The sequence below is a fragment of the Chiloscyllium punctatum genome, chromosome 14 (genome assembly GCF_047496795.1).
Source record: "Chiloscyllium punctatum isolate Juve2018m chromosome 14, sChiPun1.3, whole genome shotgun sequence".
NCBI classification, from domain to species: Eukaryota; Metazoa; Chordata; class Chondrichthyes; order Orectolobiformes; family Hemiscylliidae; genus Chiloscyllium; species Chiloscyllium punctatum.
The window spans coordinates 19,889,746-19,907,867 of NC_092752.1; the positions used below are offsets into that span (position 1 = coordinate 19,889,746).

The following is an 18,122-nucleotide window of genomic DNA, read 5'->3' on the forward strand; positions in this document are numbered from 1 at the left end:
TTTGCTGCAGCTCTATAAAACCCTGGTGAGACCACACTTGGAATATTGTGTCCAGTTCTGGTCGCCCTATTATAGGAAAGATGTAGAGGCTTTGGAGAGGGTGCAAAGGAGGTTTACCAGGATGCTTCCTGGACTGGAGGACGTGTCTTATGAGGAAAGGTTGACTTTTCTCTTTGGAGAGGAGGAAGAGAGATGGCCTGATCGAGGTGTACAAGGTAATGAGAGGCTTGGATAGAGTGAATAGCCAGAGACTTTTCCCAAGGGCAAGATTGACTGGCACGAGGGGGTCATAGTTTTAAGGTAGTAGGAGGAAGGTATAGAGGGGACATCAGAATGGTGAGCGTATGGAATGTGTTGCCGGGATAGTGGTGGAAGTAGAGTAATTAGGGACATTTAAGTGACTGCTGGACATGCACATGGACAGCAGTGAATTGAAGGGAGCATAGGTTAGGTTATTTTCGTTTAGAATAGGATTAATCCTTGGCACAACATTGTGGGTTGAACGGCCTGTACTCTGCTGTATGTTTCTATCCTCACTTTCGCCTAACATTCATATGAGCGTATGCATATTAATAAAACAGTACTATAACCTGATTAACCATAGCAAAGTCAATTTTTTTTAAGAACATGTTATTGAAACTGTTATACAGGATACAGTTGAAGTTGGCAGCAAGCTATCACTGACAAAACTGTCACAAAAGTAACTCAAGACGAAGTTGCTTTTGAGCAAAGCAAATATGCAGGGTAGATCTGTAACTATGAGCTAGCTATCAACTGAACCACAATAAAAACACATCAAGGATGCCTGGTTGGAGACTTAACAATTAAATAAACACTAAAGAAATAAATATAACCATTAGGATTAGGCTGTCCGTGATCTGGGACGTTGTACCTTTGCTGAGAGATTTAACAAGTTGTTCTCACATTAAAGTTGCAATCTTTCCCAAATCAGGCCAGTCATGAGCAATACAGAGGAGATCGCAAAAGCTTTGCAAACTGCAACAGAGGGAAAGACACCGTTTCCTAATACAAGAATCATTTAACTCATTCAGAATTGAATTTAAATAGAAGTTTCTTGCTGGCATGTGACTCTCCAGCATTCCTGAAATGGAGCCTTCTCATTTGCTGGACCTAGGTTTATATGAGTGAGCAGATACACAGCAGATGAAATTTATTGTGGGGAAGTGAAGATATCAGCTTTTGTAGGAAAAACAATTTTAAAAATAGTTTTGTAAGAAATTGAGGAAAGTTACTTATCACTTTTGTGTTAGTATCCTTGTAAACAAATATCATACGGAATTAACCAGCAGGTACAGCAAGCAATTAAGAGGGCAAATGATACATGTTAACTCTTGTTATGAAGAGATTGGAGCATATGAGTAAAGCACCCCCACTACAATTACCTACAGCCTTGGTAAGACACCCACACTTTGAGTACTGTGTACTGTTTTGATTTTCTTAACTCAAAGCAGGATATAACCACATTGCAAAAAGATCTTCTGGAGTGACAATTGCAAATCATGGCAAGTTAAAAATTAATCAGGGAAAATATCCTTCAGATAAAGGGATATAGGTACCAAAGGGTAGATTCCTACTCAGGTGTTTTCAGTTTAAAAAGCAGGAATGTCACACACGTTAAAATTCTCAAAAAAAAGTTATATTATCACATTTTATGTTTAGTTACAAATAAACCAGATACATTACAATAACGTTTACACTGCATCATATTCAAATAGCTGTTTTGAAAAAAATATATGATAATGTATTTGGCACAAAGAGCTGCAAACCATTTACCTGAATCCCTATCTATCAGAGAAGGAGAAATAAAAAAGGAGCTAAAGAAATACTTTTGCTTATTAAAATTATTGTGGTCACTTAGCAAACCACACCAACAGATACAAATCAAAAATTGTGAGGTTTTGCTGGGTTTGGTGAGTTTTATATAGAGGACAATTTAGAATCATCATTACAGAAGTGAAAGGAGTAACACATCAAGAGTATCAGAGTAACATATATGAGTGTAACAGCCATTTCTGAGTGCATCACAACAGAACAGGAGGAAGAGACATTGTAAAATTTAAGACAAAACTGTGCAACCCATGCCCACTCCAAGTAGCAAGTACACCACAGTAACAGAACATTGCACTGTAGAAGCTGAGGTTCATCACATTGAGATTGGAGTGTGCCAATTAAATCAGAAAAATTTGTATTCAACTCTTTGCTACTTATTACCAGTGGCAGAGAAAAATCACCACATCTGTAAACTTTTCACGCTGATATTTATCCATTACTGCTACTCTGTAACAGTTTTCGTGAGTTTATTGGTGAGCTCTTTCCAAAAGTGTAACTTAGATATTGTTTGCTTCCTCCTCCATATCATCAGCACTTGAAGAAACAGTTCATGGCAAGCTCCCACACTTATTACCTTAGTCCATTAACAGACGGTCAGGACCTTTGATCAGTCAGCATTCTACTTCCATGTCTCCATTACAGAAGTTATCAATGAATCCAAAACTGATAATTAAACTGCAGTTTTCTGAATCATTGCTGAAGCATTCTACAAAATTATTGTCCATATCTCAGCTTGATGAATAAAGTTTTGACATTTATGCCAGCTAGTTGTCGACCTGAGAAACACCAAAGGATAATTACATTATGATTGATGCTTCTGCTGTGACGAGTTGGCTATGTTTGAGATTGCTTATGTGTTGCAGGTTTCAAAAGATTTGCAAGTTTCCCCTTAACTTTAACAACTCATGAACAACAATCAAATTGACCATTTTCCATTTTTTTTAAAGAGGAAATTATCATTGTAGCTATACTTTATAGGTTAAAAGGCTCCAAAGTTAGTCATTTGGCAACATAATGCGAATCTTGAATTAATTCATAGTCAATCCAAGTTAGCCACAGCTGCTCTTTTATAATTTAGAAAATTGCGCTTTTTCTTCTTCTTTGGTTGGAGATCTGAAGCGTGATGTAGTTCCTTGGTGCGGAATACAAAGACTTTTTCCCCTGTATCGGGCATATTTACAACTTGCCCCAGTGCTTCATCAATTGATTCATGGCGATCATCAACTTTGACAGGAGAGACCTTAGGGGAACCATAGTCAGGAGAGAAGGACACTTGTTTGATGAGTTGGAGTCGCTCCTTCTTCAATATGCTGCACAGAAAAGACAAACATTTTGATCAGCTGTACGACAATCACAATTGAACAATGTAATCTTTTACTGAGCTCCCAATTCACACTTATTAAGACACTCATCACTTTGCAAAATTGTTACAAACTAAATAGAAGGCCTACTCTTCCATCAGTCCATTAACTTGTACAAATGAATAAATTCCCCAGATCGTTTTGCAAAATATCCAGCCAAGTTCAAATATTCACTGCATCCTATAATGCCCTGACTCACAGCTATGCAATGTTTAAACAATTATCATTTATTCTTGAGATTAGTGTGTCCCTGGCTGGGTTAATATTTGTTGCCTATCTCTCATTACCCTTGAATTGAGTGTTCCTCCAGGTCATTTTGGAGGGCAGTTCTGAGTCAATTGTTCTGAGTCTGGATTCATTTGTAGTCCAGACCAGGTAAGGACAGCAGATTTACTACCCTAGTGAAACAGATAGGATTTTAATGACAATCCACAATGGTTTCATGGTCGTCAACAGATTCCTAATTTCAGATTTTTATTACATTCAAATTCCACTAGCTGCCTTAGTGGGATTTGAACGAGTATCCCCACAGCATCTGAATAACTAGTCCAGTAACATTACCACTGTTCCACTGCCTCCTTCTAACATTAGGAGAAAGTGAGGACTGCAGATGCTGGAGATCAGAGCTGAAAATGTGTTGCTGGAAAAGCGCAGCAGGTCAGGAGCATCCAAGGAACAGGAGAATCGACGTTTCGGGCATAAGCCCTTCTTCAGGAATCCTGAAGAAGGCCTTATGCCCGAAACATCGATTCTCCTGTTCCTTGGATGCTGCCTGACCTGCTGCGCTTTTCCAGCAACATATTTCCAGCTCCTTCTAACATTAGACAATATTGGCACCAAGAGTACTCATCAGTCTTGCTTTTAGGACATTATACACCTACCCATTAAGATAGGTAAAGTATAGAATGTGAGGGATTCTACACATGCCCTTCATCACAGGGTTAAGTAGCTGGAATCCACTACCCAACAGCAACCTGGGAGCCCGCACACAACATGGATGGCAGCGGTTTAAGAAGAGAGCTCACTCAAGAACAATTAGGGATAGGCAAAAAATTGCTATCCTTGCTAGTAACATCAACATTCCACGAATGAATTATCAATAAGAAGGAAACTAGATGAGGGAATGTATGTGCCAGACTTTTTTAGTGGGAAGCCAAGTGCATAGAAGAGGAGATCTTGTGGACGTCTCATCTGATTTCCTGGCTGGAAAATTAGCATTTGTTCAGAAATTACAATATATTAAAACATTATCATCATAGCAAAACAAATGGAAAATGTGGCAGATTGGTAACAGGTCTTTTATGTTGGTAGATGGAAAGTATTCAACCTGGAGATGGAAGGGATGATCATACACAACTAGCAAGTGGAAAATTACCCTCAATATTACTAAAAACAAATGAAAAGGTTTCAAACAATTGGATTTCTGTACCAGAAACTTTTAAGTAATTAATGAAGATGAAACTTGTAACGAATGCATTGCATATTAATTAAAATTACATCTCATCTCATTGGAACCTTGACACAGTAGTAGAATTCTCACCTGACGAGGCTAGTCATGGCTTTAAGCCCCACTCTAGAAAGTTCAACAGGTAATCTAGTTTGACACTTCAGCACTTTTGAATGAGATGATCAATGAAAGCCACACCTGCCTTAACAGGTAGAAGTGAAAGATCCCACAACATTATTCAAAGTGTGTGGCGTTCTCTTTAGTGTCCTGGCGAATATCTATCCCTCATTCAACATCATTAGAACAGATTTTCTGGTCAAACAACTGACTATTTGTGGAAACTTAACGTTTGCCAATAGTCATGTTTTGACTAGAAGTGCTTATTGGTAGTACAGCAGTTCAGAAACTTAAGATTGTAAAGGTATTATACCAAAATGAGTTCTATCTTTTTTTTCATCTTTCACCGATCGATCATAACATTTATATTAATAGCTGGGTACATGATTTCTTCAATAACCTAACAGGCATTTTAGCTTGAATTATTAAACTACTTATGATCATATGAAAGCTGAACTTTATACTTAGACTGATTCTGCCATAAAGTTCGACAAAACAAACAAAAAAAAATCAATTGGGTTTATTAACAATTGATGTTAGCAGCATTCAAAATAACTTTAAGATAAATGAATACAATTTTCTTTGAACAATCACGACAGGCAAATATAAGTATGCTATTTACAACCCATGATAAATTGCTCAGTAATGATAGTTTAGTTGCTGGGTACTGTTTGATATAAAAAATTTGATTTAAAAAAAATGCTTTTGTTCAACTGGATTATGGTGGCTATTGTACTTAACTCTTAAAAGCCCTGCTGCAATTACAGCCATCCAATTAAACCATTTAATGCGTCCAGGGTTTGGGTTAGAATCAGGGACTGGCAGCTCTTGGGTTCATCAGAGCCACAAAAAGAGGCTGAAAGAGCACCTGATGGATCGTGGAGGATTCAGGTGAGGGCTGAGAGTTAAGGGGTGAGGGATTTCATGGGTTGAGGCAGGGGAAGGGGGTGGTTGAGGTTACAGAAGAGGAGGGCAGAAACAAGTGGAAATAGCCCTTGTATTTCAATCATTTCTTCAGAATTATTGCTTCCCATCCCAAGCATCATTTGATGGGTCAACACTGCACACTCTTAAATGATTTATTATCCTTTTGAGGAGTATCCAAAACAGTTTGGTGTATGTTGCTTAATGAATACTTTATGTAAATTCATTACAATTAAATTATACAGATGCAATGCTCCCATTTCTAAATGTTAACTGTCCAATATTCTCTTTACAGGTCTGCCTGGACTTGTACTTTCACAGAATTATGAATGTGAAACCCTAGTTTTTCCACTTCACCTGTAGCCTTCAGTAGGTTCCCATTAACTGTATACTCTCATTTTGGTGAGTGTTTAGAACGCACAAGTAGAATGGTTGACTCCAATAGCATAGGTACATTTAAGGGAAAACTAAATACAAACATGATGGAGAAAGGACTAAAGAAATATGTTGGTAGGGCAAGATAAAATAGAGCAATGAAGCTTTGTGCGGAACATAAACATCAGCATATACCGGTTAACCAAATGACCTGTGACAGATGGTATGCAAGCCATTTATTGGTTTCCATCTAAAAATGAATTACCTGCTGTTAACTTATTCATACTGAATTACATTTTCCACCTGTCTACCCATTCCATCAACCCGTTTATGTCTTACAGAATTCCTTTACAATCCTTTTTACCATTTGTGAACTTTCCACTTTAGTGACATCAGCAAATGTCATCAGCAGATTCATTTCCAAAATATTCCTATTTATTTGCACATTTTGCCCATATCTTATTTATTAACATATTCTTATACTTTGTCAATAATATGTTAATCTATTCCTTTTTGCAATTGCAGCATCTATTCAATTTCTTCTGTCCTTTTCTCTTCTGATTTCTAATTTCTTATTAAAATATACTTTGTCATCTTACAACCCTGATGTAAGTTAAACAGTAGAAACATCATGGCAGCAGGGATTACTCATCAATGGTTACAAGGAGAGCACCTTTCCTTTTTTCCTTTTTTTCTCTAATCCAGATATGTTAGAACCAATTGTAGTGCTTCATAACAACCCAGGGCAAAACAGAGTGGAGTTTGCACATTCTCCCCATGTCTGTGTGGGGTATCCTCCCACAGTCCAAAGATGTGCAGTTTACATGGATTGGCTATGCTAAATTGTCCAGGGATGTGCAGGCTGGGTGGATTAGCCATGGGAAGTGCAGAGTTACAGTGTAGAGGTGTGTGTCTAGTGGGGGTGGGTGGAGCTGTTCAGAGGGTCATTGTGGACTTGATGGGTCAAATGGCCTTCTCCCACACTTCAGGGATTCTATTCTGCTCCTAGTGGTATCAGTTAAATCAACAGAGGTGTCTATAAACCTTGGTGCTCTAATATGCAGAACCTAAAGCTGCACTAATAATCTCTTTGTTGACTGGACTATCAACATAACTACTGGAATTTTTTTAAAAAGTAATAGTTAACATTAATAGTGTGTAGTCACCTATATAAGTATTTGTATGAATGTAATTGCATGAAATAAATTATAATTATTTTTAATGTTTTGCTTTGCTAATCTAGCATTTATGCTTCTGAATGGTAGTTTAAATTTGGAGAAATGATCATGCACCATTAACAATCATTACCTTTTTTTGTTGCTGCAGGAAGTATGTATATTCTCCTGGTATTCACCAATGAGCTTGCTTTTCAGTTTTAGGTCAAGTGATTTCTTTGACCTCTGAAGTCTCCTAGTAAAAGTAGATGGAAACTGTGACAAATCAGATAGACAAAACTCTGGAGATCCACAATTAGCTCTGAAGATGCTAGTTATCATTATCACACTCTACAGTTGGTTGCAAACCTTAGATTCAGCACTTCACAACCTTCTGGATGCAACACTGAGTTCAACAAATTCCATCGTAACCACTGTCTTATTTCAGACAACTATTAGTAACTATTTACAATTCCTTGTTTTTTTTTCTTACTTTCTCCTTTGTCCATTTTTGCTTTGCACGATCATCACTTTTTAAAAATTTAATCTCTCCTACCTTCCCCTTTATCACTGATATTCCCTTTGGGTCTTCCCCCCCCCAAAACTAGCTCTGCACTGATTAAAATCTTTTACATCTTTAATTTTGTCCACTTCTGATACTTAATGATTGAGCTGAATTATTAATTATGTCTCTTTTTTCACATACCCAACCTCTTTCGTGTCTGCAGCATTTTCTGTTTTTTTAATATAGAGACAGTTCATGAACCATTTCCCTTTCTCTCTTGTTTGTTTATATTCTTTCTTCTCTCCTCTCCCATTCACCCATTTCTTCTCAAGCTCTGTTTCATCTATGGTTTCTTCCAGTTGACTTCAGAGCAAGTCAAATGCTGTCGTCGAAATTCCGTTAAAAAGTGCCATCTGATTTCCTTGGAGAAAGATTCAAGCCTAACAATTATGTGTAGTGAAGATAAAAAGGGAAGCACATGAGAATGTACAGGCCTAGGGGGGAAAATGCATTTCTCTGTAGGGAAACCAATTAAGAAAATCACAATCAGCCTGATGAAGACCCTTATTATGAATAAAATTATGCTGCTAACTAATCAATTTCAAATCAGCCAGACACAACATATTGGAATAATATAACAAACCACCACTACGAAGGAAGCCTTCTATCTATAAGAGCAAAAGAAAAGGATCATTTGTGTTTGAGGGAAACAAATAATATCAATAAATAAGTAACTGGATGATAAACAGCAGTTGCTTGAAGATTGCTGTGAGAATTCATGGTTACAATGCATATGGAAATGTTGCAAAGCAACCCTCTGAGCCCACAGTCGGATGAAGATCTGCCTTCTCACTTGGCTGCTTTCAAGAACTTGCTTCTTTATAGGTTGACAGCTCAAGCTGGTTTGATCTAAAATGACAGGCTGTCTTGCTCAAGCACAGAAATACCTGGATTTCCTATTAATGAGTCCCTGGGAATACAAAACTTGGCCAAGATGAAGGACAACTCACAATAGTTGTAATACTGATCAGAACCAGCGACTGTGTAAGGAGGCTTCAAACTGTACACTTTATCCGTTTAAGAAAAGGGGAAAAGAACATATTTTAATCTGTCACTGAAACACAAATCTGAAATCCTGTCCAAGTTATCTTATAGTTACTGCCCTCCACTTGAATTTTCCTTCTCTAGTTAAGATATCAATCTTATTGCATATTGCAACAAAACAGAAAAGCATGCATCAACAAATTGCTGCAAAAAGTTGACTTCAAAGACCAGTAACAACTACTTTTTTCTACATCAATAATTCTTACCTTTTCCCACTCTCATCTGCTTTATCCTTATTTATCTTACTGCTAATAATTCTCTCAGAATATATTTCATTTACAATCAGAGTGGATTCCTCCTCGGTAGCATTGGGGAGGAGGAGATTTAGCAGTGCCTGAAACTCAGTCATTGGCACTTCCAGCTGCTCCACAAGATAAGCTGCCAGCTTCATCTCCTACAATGAAGAGAAAAGGTTGATAAGAAAAATGTCACTTTGTGTATTATAGACAAGAATGCATCAAGTGGAAATTCAATAAAAAACTGCTCAAATGTTTCGATTCCTGCACACAACTGAAAATGGCTGATAGGCATGTACAAAATGTTATGTAGTGGTGGGAATGAGCAGTTTTAAATCCAGATGTTTCAAAATCCAAATAATGGATTTAAATGGTGGAATCTTATTGACAGTAGCCTACAAACACAATCATCATATGCCAAATTCAAACACTTGAAAATAATTATCATCCCAACATCAAATTTTGCTGTCAAAATAATAGCGAGGCTAATGCTACTGGTTATTATTAACATGTAGGATGTACAGTGACTTCAGAAAAAAGGTAAATATATGGTTACACACATATCCAAAGATTGTTTCCCAGTTGCGCTGTTCTGCCATTAGTTTTTTGAAAGTCCCGTGGGGCATTTTGATCAAAGTGTGAAAACAAACTCTTGATGGGTGTTGACAGAAAATGAAGACTGCAGATGCTGGAGAGTCAGAATTGAAATATGTGGCGCTGGAATAGCACAGCAGGTCAGGCAGTGTCCGAGGTGCAGGAGAATCAACGTTTTGGGCATAAGCCCTTCATCAGGAATCAGGAATTTTGCGACTCTTGATGGATGTTGGTTGAATAAAACATGGACGTGTGAAAGACTGAATTTAGCTGACGATTTTGGTTCTCATTGCTGATTCTCTTAAATTGGACTTGCCTGCAGATGTTAAGCAGAAACCTGTAGGTTTAGCACACAAGTGTTAAGGTGCAATTTTTGTGGTGGTTTAAGTGTAGTCTCTTTGCACTCCCCTTCCACTCATGGTGTGAACTGCTGTAGCTGATAACACACCGCAGGATGAATCAGGGACGGACTGAGACTGCGCAAAGGTTCTGGAGCATTGGAGATCGCAGTGACAGAGATCCAGGAGGAGAGATATCCTCTGCCTATCAAGGTATAGATGTAGATTAGCTTGTACGTCTTTCCATTACAGCTAGTGCAGCCATGTCTGCCCCAATATCCTTCTCCCAGTCCTCAGCCAATCCAGAAAGAGTTCTGGCAAAGAATACCATGATCAAGCACTAATACCACTAATCAAGCACCTGGTGAACCATATAAGGTATACAAAAAAGGTGAAGGAGCCTTTAGTGAATTTTTGGGATGAATGTTGCTTGACTGCCCACAAAGTTTTGACAAAACATGTCTGAAAAAGTTTTTTTGTGGGGTGTCCTATTTTTCTAAAGACAGTTCTTCACTGTTCCAGGGGAACTAATTGTGAAACTGGCAAATATCCCATAATGCACGCTTGAAAAACAAATTCAACACTTTGTTTACCACCAAATATCAAATGCTGTAAAAAGATGGTGTCCATTGAAGTGGTAGCCACTGGAATGCTATGTAGTTTCTCGAATGAGAGGTGGCAGATATTTTCAATGTCTCCCAACTGCTTAACAAGCTTCAGAACAGCAAAAACTAGCTTTAACTCATTTACCAAGATGACCTTGTATTAAATACATGCTCAATTGCCATGCTAACTTATGGCTCCATCTTATCCATCTCTTTATCACCTTGTGGATTCATCACAAAATTGTCCTGGTATCTTGTTATCATCCCAATGGTTGCCATGCATTGGAAGTCATAAAGTTATTGTAATCGTACTGTTGATAATAAACTGAACTGGTCCACACCAAACCAAGTTGTCTGCCATGGTAAGTGTTAAGTATTGGCAATCAATCTAGTTCAGTAAACTAACTACCAGAAGAGCAGATAAAGACTTGTGGTGTTGTGGTAGTGTCCTTAGCTCTGTGTCAGGAGGTTTGGGTTCAAGTTCCTCCTGCTCTGTGAGTGTCATAACATGTCTAATCAGGATGCTTCAAATAGCTAACCTATCATTTCTTTAGGATTTAACAGTTTAGCGATTTTAAATAGCAAAACTAAAATTTCAACTTCTTTCTACTTGTTTTTTTTAATGCAGTCTTTATTTTTGTCTCTTTCTGTTCCTGATTTGACATTGACTTTACTTACTTTACCTTAACACTTCATTCTCAACCTTCTGCTACAATGTTTCAATCTTTTAATCTAAATGGCCAAGGAGATACACAATTAATTGGCTGGTTTAGTCAAGTCCCAGATGTTTATTTTCAGCCATGCACACAATTTCATCACATAACCATGCACAAAACATAAATGTGGAAGTGCAACTCTAGCTGTACTGTTTAGTGCCCGGATACCAGCAAAATCTGAGCAAATGATAAATGGACGAAGGCTTTTCCCTGGGATGGAGGCACCCAGAACTAGAAGGCATAGGTTTAGGGTGAGAGGGGAAAAATGTATAAGAGACCAATGCAGAGGGTTATGTGTGAATGAAATCAGCTGCCAGAGGATGTGATGGAGGCTGGTACAATGTCAACATTTAAAAGGCATCTGGATGGGTATATGAATAGGAAAGGTTTAGAGGGATACAGGCCAAGTGCTGGCAAATGGGACTACTTTAATTTGGGCTATCTGGTCAGCATGGACAAGTTGGATCGAAGGGTCTGTTTCTGTGCTGTACACCTCTATGATTTTATGACTCTAAATGCACATACATAAAGTCAATAGACAAAACATGATCTTGCCGCCAACGCAAGAGTGATAGTTTTGCTTTAAGAAAATCACTTGGAGAGCCAAATGACTAATACTACCATGGCTTCCATTTGACCAAACAGTTGCCTAATATACTCTGCGACAATATTTGGCATCGAAATAAGTTGCTTAGCTTCTCCTTGAAAATAACTCTGTTTAGAAGCCAAGCCAGGTGTCAGTCTGGCCATTTCCATTTGCATTTATAACATGACAATGCTGCCAGGGGAAATTGGGCCTGATCTTCTGTTGCTTGCTAGCTACTTCTGCACAGCACCTGCGCTAAGTCAGAGTTGATTAAATAAGAAGAACGTGGCCAAAAAATTAATGTTGTGTTTGGACGAGTGACAAAATATAACTGGCCCATAGCCATGTTTTAATTTATTTTCCAATTTTCTCTAAAATGGTATGAGGCCGGAGGAGCTATTTAACCAGTTGCTTACAAACAAAACTGAAATAGTCCATATGTCACATCTATGGGGTTTAAAAGAGTAATACTTGATTGAGTGCAATAAGCACAAGCCATTGCAGTGTTGTCATGAGGGTTTGCTGAGTAAAGTAAGGTCTCATGCGAGACAAACTGAAGTCTAGGAGCCCCCAGCATTAGCAGTAATGTGCAATTGATAAATAGTTGCACAGATTGGAATAAACTGGATTTTATTCACTCTATAAGTCTCTTCTCATTAGACCAAAAGCTGACCACCCTCAAACATACATGTCAACCCCTTAAGAACCACACCTTCATAAGATTGGGTTACAATACACACACCACAAACTAACAAGGTGGTATCACTCTAGTCTGAATTATTACTGGTATCACTCCTGAATTGAAGTGAATGTACTAGATCCAGCAGATCTTCCCAGGAACAACACAATACCTCCTTAGTGCCAATGAGCATATTTGAACAATGTTCACTCAAAGCTGATTGATTATTTTGTATATTTTAATGAGAAACCGAAACCATTTCTATCCCAATCATACAGGTAAATTCTAAATTTGCTGATATTTCAGGTTTAATGGTAATCATTTGCACAAAGAAGTGTTTCAAAAACCTCTCCTTTCTTCTGGAGTATGGATAGAGCTGTCAATACTGTACAAAGGCCAGGATGAGCTTTTCAATCAGAATGTGATAGTACACTGCTGGGGTATTTCCCTGTGCCAATATTTCAACATGGTTAAAAGCCATGATGTGGAGGTGCCAGTGTTGGATTGGGGGGGGGGGGGGGGGGGGGGGGGGGGGGGTGACAAAGTTAAAAATCAAGCAACAACAGGTTCAAGTCCAACAGGTTTATTTGGAAGCACTAGCTTTTGGAGCGCCGCTCCTTCATCAGGTAACTGTGGAGCAGGACCATAAGACACAGAATTTATCGCAAAAGATCACAGTGTCATGTAACTGAAACAATATATTGAGCGAACCTAGACTGTTCTTAAGTCTTTCATCGTTCAGAGTGGGTTTCAGATTTCAGTTCATGAATAGGTAAATCCCAGAACTTCTTTTAAGTCACATTCTCGAGATAACTTAAGGTTTTATAAATAAAAGGTTCTCGAGATAATTTAAGATTTTATAGTCTGACTCAAGATTGGGATACAGACTGACTCTAATTTCACACCTTTAATGCTTTGTCCAATCTGAGAAGTCACCTTTTTTTGATAAAACCTTACATTATCTCGAGAATGTGACTTAAGAGAAGTTCTGGGATTTACATATTAATGAACCGAAACCTGCAACCCATTCTCAAAGATAAGAGACTTAATAGCAATCTAGGTTTGTTCAATATATCGTTTCAGTGACATGACACTGTGATCTTTCGCTATAAATTCTGTGTCTTATGATCCTGTTCAACATCTACCTGATGGAGCAGCAGCGCTCCAAAATCTAGTGCTTCCAAAAAAACCTGTTGGTCTATAACCTGGTGTTGTGATTTTTAATCTGGTTAAAAGCAGCACTGACCTACTTTTAAATATTTTTAATCAATTTGTTTAAAAATGTTATGACATTTACAAGACAGGTGAGACTTGAACTCAGGCCTCTAGCCCAGAGTTAGGGATGTTACCATTCCACTATAACAGCCCTATAAATAGGTTGAGTGAAAATATTTCAAAGTGTTAAGACACCTCTGGAACAAGTGGGATTTCAACCCAAACTTCTGGCCCAGAGGCTGGACATTACCATTGTGCCAAAAGGTTAGGATGCTCTATTTATCTGTTAATAAAATATTTTCATCTTCTGTAGCTGTTAAGGGGTAACGTTATCAGACAGTCCAGTATACTCCCCAAACCACTGGAATCACTCATCACAATTGATCACTGGGAAGGATGGGTACTGGGTGTAGGAAAAAAAGCTTGTGCGAAGGCCAACTGAAAAGAAAGAGGACATTTAGAACAACTTCACTGCCATTAGCATTCTAACAGTGCTCACATCTCTTCAGATAATGGAGCACCAAGCTGCATAGCTCACAATTCTAGCTGTTTTTTTACCTCAGGAATATTCATTATCATAGTGAGTGCCTGAAGAAAAACAAATCCAACGATAAAAACAAATTCAAATAAAGAAAGAGAATTACATTTGACTCAGGGGAATTGGGGCAGTCATTTGCCTCAATCCTCCCTGCTTCTCGGTAAATCCTGCAAAATCCAATTGCAGCAGTCAGAGGCATATGGCAATATCAGGTGATCAATCACTGCAGTGCAATAAAGGAAATATTTTGTCATTAAAGAGAAGCTTGTTCCAAAAGGCCAGAGAAACATTTATTGATCTTTTCAGAAGCTCATTATTCTAATGTCTCCAAGGACACGATATAGTGAAGTGTCCTTTCACCTCTGGGATTTCATTTTGAATGATGCCATCCCTTCAGCAGCTCTTGGATTTTATAACATTTTGTCCTCAAATGTGGCATTTTCATTAAAGAAAGGAACTTCAATTCTGTGGCATTCAAGCTCAAACTACTCTTATATCCCTTTATTTTCTGCCTAATACGTCTTTACTGTTTGGCTTATATACAATCTACAGTCCCACTCTTCTCTCAATCTACTGAAAATAAATCAAGCTCCCAATTAGAATAGGCTAATAAAACAATGTCATTACTTATAACGTCCAATATTTTGTGAAGACAGCTAGTCTGGCTTTACAATGGACACAAAGAATCTGATAAAATGGCTCCCAGAAGTCATGTGATCACCATCATGAATTCAGCTGCTGCTGGAACCAGGCAGAAATGATCTCTAGACCATATGGACCACAAAAGACCTTATGAAATTCAGTGAACCTTTCTAAAGGTCAACAGAAACTTCTTAACAACAATTCCTCGGCGGGGGGGGGGGGGGGTGTCAATAGCTCTTCCTAGTTCAACAGAAAAAAAAACTATGTCTTAAAAAGAGTTATTGAAGCTAATGGCTGAGACAATTAACAAGTTAATTACTTTATGCTAACCCAGTACCTAACACAGAAGCCTGAAACAGGGACAGCAGCCATTTTAATTTTTGACCTGTGCACATGACCACTTTGTGCAGAGACCATGAATGAAACATCTTGAAGCAGTGAATGTTTCTCAACAGGAAAAATGTATCTTAGACAGCTCTACTGAACCAGGCTACCAATCTGCAATGCTATAAAAGTGAAACAAAGAAACCTCACTTCCTTTTAGGACCTGTACTGCTCAGCCCACTCAGAGCAACACTCAACTATTCAATAACAAAAACCATCACAGCTCCTTAACCTGACTTCAAGTTATAATGACCTTTTCTTTGGATAGACAATCTTCAATCAAGCCAGGCTTCCAACAATAATACAGATTGATCTCATTTTCATCTTGATGCATAACTTTTCTCCTTATTTACCTTCAATCTTTCTCTCTATATTTTAGCTCGTAACTTGATCAGTTTTTAGTTAAACAAATTTGAGCAACAGCTGCATAATGAACTAATCTTTTACCAACCTCTGAGAAAAAGAACTGGAAATGATATCACCCACGTTAACAGACCAAGACACACAAACAGAGAGTGGGACAGAATACCAGTGCTTCATTGGAGGCTCATTGATGATGTTCCCTAGCAGGGTGACAAAACATCTGAAAATAAACCTGCCAGCTCAGTGTGCAAACTTACAACCTAAACTAACCTTTTATTGTGTTCATAGCCATGCTGCAGGACATTGTTAAATGTAAACTCTTGAAACTAAAAGTGATAAGTAAATTTTTTAGTTCATAGACCATTCTGCGGGGAATGTCTTGTGTTGAAAGGACCATAGAACAGAGCATCTCGCTTACTCTCAATCTAATAACAAAATAATTAAATATTTTCAGCGTCAAATTGTGCAGAAAAGATAACAAAAAGGAAATTATGATGGGAAATATTAATAGGAAGAGCACTTAGTTGTGATGCAAATAAATGAGGCATGGAGAGATGGATGAGGAACAATAGGCATCCTGAACACAACACACCAAGTTCCATTTGCATTGTAGCTTGAATGTGAAAACATAAAAAGGAAAAGGTTGGTGTGACATGGATCAAAGTTAGCCAGTTATAATGTTCCAGTGTGATTCTTGAAAAGGTGGGATTGAACATGTCCTAAATAGGAAAATCAAAAGGCAAAACACTTATGAGACAAATGCTGAAAGAAACAAAGGAAAACACAGAAGATGAGAAACAACAAAGTGGAGAATGGGAGCCTCAGCAAAGAAGTTGAAACAGGAAAGACAAAAAAGCTTGACAGAAAACTGGAACAAAGGTAGCAGGCAAGACGATTAAATGGTACCTTACAAATATGATATTACAGCATTAGAGAAAATGTCGAACAGCAAACATTCTATTAACCAGCACCGATGGGACCAGAAGTGTAAGGGTGATGAAGTATTCCAAATAATTAAGAGGTCGACATGATCAATATAAAAACACACAATAGGTAATAGAAACGTAATGTAGGGAGTGTGCACATCATTATTAGACTTTATTTACAGCAAAAATCACTTAAATAATAATGTACATTTGCTTTAAATAAAATGTACCAGGAGAGAGCCTTCTTGCTTGCACTGTTGACAGTAGATACAAATGAGTGAAAATTGGTCAGGGAATACTCAATATAATTGTTTCTATGTTCTTCCTTTTGGAATACTTGCATGCGTTTGTATAAAGTCAGTAGTCACACAACACAGGTTATAGGCCAACAGGTTTATTTGAAATCACAAGCTTTTGGAGAGCTGCTCCGTCAGGTGAAGTTTGCCTGACAAAGGAGCAGCGCTCCGAAAGCTTGTGATTTCAAATTAACCTGTTGGACTTTAACCTAGTGCCATGTGCCTTCTGACTTTGTGCACGTCAGTTTAACAATGGTACCTCCACATCATGCGTTTGTATAGTAAACAATGTAAACAAAGACGCAACAGAAAATGTGATCTGCTGGAAAGATCAGATCAAGCAATGTGATCTCTGTTATTGTTGTAGGAAATGTGCTTTAGATATCAATTCAGATTCACTGCCAAAGATTATTCATATTAACCGATCTCAAATCACTCATGAGCCAGATTGCTTTTTTACCTTCTCAATAAGTTTGAAAATATAATCAATTAGTCAGGTCAGGTAGGAACAAAGCAGAGAACAAGGCAGGACTGATAAATTAAACTGCATTTATTTCAATACAAGAGACCTAACAGGGAAGGCAGATGAACTCAGGGCATGGCTAGGAATATAGGACCAGAATATCAGCAATTAGAGAAACGTGGCTCAGGGATGGACAGGTCTGGTAGTTTAATGTTCCAGGGCATAGATGCTATATAAAGGGAAGTAGGAGAGGAGGAGGAGGGGCGGTATTGATTGAGGATAATATTCCAGCTGTACTTAGGGAGGATATTCCTGGGAATACATCCAGGGAAGTTATGTGGATAGAACTGAGAAGTGAAAAAGGTATGATCACCTTATTTGGGTTGTACAATAGACCCCCCCTCACAATAGTCAACAGGAAATTGAGAAACAAATTTGTAAAGAGATTTCAATTATCTGTGAGAATCATAGGATGGACAAAGTTAAAAATCACATAATGCCAGGTTATGATCCAATAGGTATATTTGGAAAGTGTTATGAGATTTTTAACTTTGTCCATCCCATTCCAACACTGGCACCTCAACATCAATAACAGGGTGGTTATAGTATGGGATTTTCACTTTCCAAACATAGACTGGAACTGACAAAGTGTTAAGGGTTTAGATGGAGAGGAATTTGTCAAGAAAATTTTCTGATTCAGTAT

General features: G+C 38.0%; 1 protein-coding gene across 4 annotated transcripts in view; it reads right to left on the bottom strand.

Moving 5' to 3' along the window:
• Positions 1–963: 963 nt before the first annotated feature.
• Positions 964–18,122, bottom strand: part of LOC140485653 (limbin-like) — a 188,549-nt gene continuing 171,390 nt past the window's right edge. For 2 of the 4 annotated variants that reach the window (XM_072584025.1, XM_072584026.1), the window contains 3 exons: positions 9,045–9,232; positions 7,384–7,485; positions 967–3,161 (listed from right to left, as the gene is read on the bottom strand). In XM_072584025.1, the coding sequence (XP_072440126.1) occupies positions 2,891–3,161; positions 7,384–7,485; positions 9,045–9,232 (561 nt within the window). In that variant the 3' untranslated portion in view covers positions 967–2,890. Of the gene's footprint in view, positions 3,162–7,383; positions 7,486–9,044; positions 9,233–18,122 lie in introns of all 4 variants that reach the window. The other 2 variants (XM_072584027.1, XM_072584028.1) reach the window with 2 other exon arrangements.